Raw genomic sequence first — 4,724 nt, forward strand, 5'->3', positions numbered from 1 at the left:
GGATTTTCCCCCCCTTTTTTCCTTTCCTGAGAGGTTTTGCTGTGAGCCCAAGGATGGTTCTGTTCTCTCCAGGTCTGGGATAAATTCCAAAGGGGAGAAGGAGGCTGGGATTCCTCAGGATCATTTTGGGAATGAGGCTGGAAACCCAAATCAAATAAAAACCCCAAAAGCAAAAATCTTGGTTCAAATGAAATTTTCTTTGGAATTTCCCAAATTTTCCCGGGAATCCGAAACTTCCCAGAGCAGCTTTTGGGGTCTCTGTTCCTGCAGGAATTCCCAGCTGTGACCCTGACCCCAAATCCAGGGAAAGCTGCTGGAATTCACTGGGAGCCTCTGGAATGTTCCAGGGAGGGATTTTCCCAGATTTCTCATCCCACCCTGCCCTTTTCCACTCCCAGTGTCTGTCCCTCCATCCCTCATCCCAATCCTTCTCCAGGGGAGCATTCCCAGAGCTCCCAGCCCCAACTCCAGGGATCCTCCAGCAGGGGTTTAAATCCATGTGCAATTCCTCTGAAATCCCAGGAATTTCCATGGATTTCCATGAGAAACTCATCCTGGATTATCCCTAATTATCCCTAATTATCCATAATTATCCATACAGATGTTGGTACTGGCATCTCCACAGGGGGCCAGCCCAAAAAACTTCCCAACATGAAAAATCTTGGAATATCCAAAGTGGGAAGGGCCCCCCAGGGATCAGAAATCCCCAAATCCCACCTGAGAGCCGTTTGCCAGGATTTTCCCCATTCCCTCCATTTTTCCAGAGCTCTGACCATTCCCTGGATGAGCTTCACTCCCTTTTTCCCTGATTTTCCTCGGAAATTTTCCAGGAAAATCCCTGGTGGCACAGGAGGAGCTTCCCAAGGGAATCTTTGGGTGGGAGCAGGAATGGGCTCAGGAGAGGCTGGAATGGGGCTGGGAATGACCCAGCGGGGCAGGGCTGGAAAACTGAGGGAAAAACAGATGTGGGAAAAGCAGGAGATGGGGGGAAAAGCAGGAGATGATGGGGGAAAAGCAGGAGACGATGTGGCTGCCATTCCCTCTCCTGAAAATCAGGATATCCTGGGAAATCCCTGCTCCTCTCCTCCCGAACCAGCCCCAGCAGGATTTATCCCTAAATTGCACTTTTTTTTAGGGAAGACCAACCCCAAGCTCGCCCTGATCCCGCTCCTTTTCCTGGGGAGGAGCGCAGCCTCAGTCGCACCCGGTGCTGCGGGTGGGTTTGGGAATCCCAGCCCCGCATTCCCGGGACCCCGGGGGCGGATCCCTCCCTTCCTTATCGCATCCCTTATCGCAGCTCGCTGTAGACCTTGAGCGACAGCACCGAGAGCTTCTCCTCGCTCTTGTCGCCGTGCTCCTCCTCCGGGAATTGGATGCTGCAGGATTCCTCCCCCTGCGCCGGCCGCGGGGGCAGCCGCGGGAAGGTCGGGCCCGAATCTGCGGCTGGGAACGGGGAAAAGTCAAACCCAGCAGGGAAACCCAGCAGGGAAACCCAGCAGGGAAACCCAACTGGAGAACCCAACTGGAGAACCCAGCAGGAATGCCAGGAACGCCCCAGGAACCTGCCCCAAATCCCAGAGGAAATCCGGATTTATCCCACTGATTCCATCCTTTTATCCCATCCAGATTTTTCCCATCCATTCCCAGCTTTTATCCTACCCATTCCCAGTTTTTATCCCATTCAATCACAGATTTTTGTCCCACCCATTCCCAGATTTTATCCCATTCAATCACAGATTTTTGTCCCACCCATTCCCAGTTTTTATCCCATTCAATCACAGATTTTTGTCCCACCCATTCCCAGATTTTATCCCCCCATTCCCTCACCCCCGAGCAGGAGTTTGGGGTCCCTGTGGAGGCTCCAGATGCAGAAGTGCAGCAGGAACGTGAGCAGGACGAGCACGAACACGGCCACGGCCACCAGGATGGCCAGGATGGTGCTGGAGGGGAACTCCAGCGCCACCGGGGCTGCAATTAACGGCGCTTAATTAACAATTAACACATTCTGGGGCCGGGGGTTGTTCCGGGGAGGGAGATCCTCCGAGGGAGCTCAGGGATTGATTTGGGGTTTTCTAGGAAAGGGGAGGTGGGAGAGGATCTGAGGTGAGGGAGCTGTGGGATGGGATGGAAATAGGGGGAAAGGGAAAAGGGGAAAAGGAGAAGGGAAAAGGAAATGAAAGGGAGCAGGGAAGGAAATTTAAAATGGAGAAAGGAGAAGGAGGAGAAGGAAAAGAGAGCGAAGAAGGAAAGAGGAAATGGAATGAGGAAAGGGAATATGGATGGGAAAGAGGAGAGGGGAAAAAAGGGAAGGGAAGAGGAAATAGGAAAGGAAGGGAAAGGGAAGAGGAAAAAGAAACAGAAAAGGGAGAAGGAAAAGGCACAGGGAGAAGAAAGGAGCGATGTTTTATGGAACAGCAGCAGCAGCAGTTTCCCAGTTTCCCAGGAGGATTTCCAGGCTGGGGAGCAGTGGGGCAGCTCAGGAGGGAACTGCCCAGGGTTTGGGGTACCTGGCTCCAGCGCAGGGACGGGCTGGCTGCACACGGCGTCGTGGGTGCTGCTCCCCTTCCGGAGCGTGGCGAAGCCGCTGCTCCCGCAGCTGTGGGAGGACGGAATTCAGCGTCCAGGAAATTCCCCATTTCCTGCCTCCCTCCCTCCCCGGGCTCTGCCCCTCCTGGGGCAGCTTTGGGCTCTTCCCCAACCTGCGCTTCGTGCCCATTTGTTTGTCCATGGACTTCCCTGCTGGGAATAATTCTTCCAGCATCTAAAGCTTGACTTTAAACTCGGAGTTTGGCTTAAGTTCTGCTTTGAGACTAAGAAGAGAAATGCCAGGTCTTGCTTGATTAAAAAATTCATCAATAATCGCATGATCACCATCTTGGATTCAATTTGATTTTCTAATGGCAGTATTGAATATCTTAATTGATATTTCAATATTAATTGATATTATTATTATAAATATTACTATTATTACTATTATTATTATATTCTTATTTTTATTCCCTAATATCAAAGGGGAAAAAAACTCCAGTCTACTTTTTTTCCCAAATAAGGGGAATATCAATAAAACCATACTCAGTCCATTCTTATTCTAATTATTGCTATTACTATTATTAATATTATTATTTGTATGTTCAAAGAAGGAAAACATATTCCTAGCAATAATTATTGATTAGTGATTAGTGATCATTGGCTGCTCCATACTCAGTCCAGTTGTGGCACCAGCTGTTCCTGCTGCTGGAGTAGGTGCCGTTCTCGCAGGGTTTGCACCCAAAGCGGAAATTCAGAGTTCCTGCGGGGAGAAGGGATGGGAATGGCTGAGATCCCACAAGTGGGACAGCCAGAGGAGCACAGCCAGGGCTGCTCCACTTCCCTGTCCCATTCCCATTCCCTGCCCTATTCCCTGTCCCATCCCCAGCCCCATCCCCATCCCCATTCCCAGCCCCATCCCTATTCCCATTCCCATCCCAGGTTACCGGTCCTGCTGGGCTCCCAGCCCGCCGGGCACTGGGGCAGTTTCCTGCAGAACTGGCACGGGTCCCCAGAGCAGCTGTGCCCCGGGGGACATCGGCAGTCGAGGTGCAGCGCCTCACAGGGCGCGGGGTTTCCTGCGGCAGGGAAGGGGTTAACGCTGCTATTCCCAACAAATTCCCGTTCCTAAGGAACGAATTCCCATTCCCACGGGAAAAGGGAGAGTGGGAGGTGGCGCTTCCAGACACAGGGAAGGGTCTGTAGTAACAGGATCCCAAAAATTGTCCCTCCCATCGCAGGGAAAGAGGGACACAATTACCCACATTTACCTGCACACAGTTTCCCCCCTTTACACGCAATTTACACACAACTTACCCCCATTTACACACAATTTACCCCCATTTACTAACAATTTACACACAATTTACCCCCATTTCCCCCCCAGTCCGCTCTCACCTGCCTTCCAGGTGCAATTGGGGCAGCACTCGGTGCCACCTCCCCAGACCGTCCTGAGCTCCCCGTGCTGGCACTGCCCGGCCCGGCCCAGCCCTGCCCAGTGCCCGGCCAGCAGCGCCAGCAGCAGCCACAGCAGGGCCCTGGCCATGTCCTGGCAGTGCCACCTCAGCAATGCCACCCCAGCAGTGCCACCCAGCAGTGCCACCCAGCAGTGCCACCAGGTCCCTGTCACCCTGCGGAGGAGGCGCCAGGGTTTTTGTGGCCGAGCTCTTCCTGGTTTTGGGGGGGCGGGGAGCTTTGGGTTCAGACAGCAGAGGTGGGGGCAGGGAAAGGAGTGGCCCCCCAAAAAATGGGGTTTGGGGTCATGGAGGGTTAAAGGGGGTGACATGGTGGGGTTGGGAAGGGGCGGGCTGGGAGGGAGGTGGAAAATCAGCTCTTGGCAGAGAGCTCCTGCTGGCCCGGGGCACTGCGGGGGTAGAGTGGCCAGAAAGTCCCTGGGAATTCCATCCATGCATCCATGGATCCATGCATCCATCCATCCATCCATGGATCCATCCATCCATCCATCCATCCATCCATCCATCCATCCATCCATCCATCCATCCATCCCTAAACCCCATCCCAACCTTGCCCTAAACCCCCCCAAATCTTTTCCTAAAACCCATCCCAACATTCTCCTAAAACAGATCCCAACCTTTCCCTAAAATCCATCCAAACCATGCCCTAAACCCCCATCCCAGCTTTCCCTAAACCATTCCAAATCTTTTCCTAAACCCCATCCCACCCTTTCCCTCTTTCCC

At 53.0% G+C, this 4,724-nt stretch overlaps 1 protein-coding gene across 1 annotated transcript; it reads right to left on the bottom strand.

The window, feature by feature from the left end:
* Positions 1-465: 465 nt before the first annotated feature.
* On the bottom strand, positions 466-4,048 carry TNFRSF18 (TNF receptor superfamily member 18; the record flags this gene model as incomplete). Its single annotated transcript, XM_030963967.1, has 6 exons — positions 466-1,443; positions 1,828-1,968; positions 2,508-2,596; positions 3,202-3,289; positions 3,474-3,605; positions 3,925-4,048. Coding segments are annotated over 6 exons (729 nt in total), but the record flags the coding sequence as incomplete, so codon positions are not given.
* Positions 4,049-4,724: the final 676 nt, after the last annotated feature.

The sequence above is a fragment of the Camarhynchus parvulus genome, chromosome 21 (genome assembly GCF_901933205.1).
Source record: "Camarhynchus parvulus chromosome 21, STF_HiC, whole genome shotgun sequence".
In the NCBI taxonomy this organism is placed as follows: Eukaryota; Metazoa; Chordata; class Aves; order Passeriformes; family Thraupidae; genus Camarhynchus; species Camarhynchus parvulus.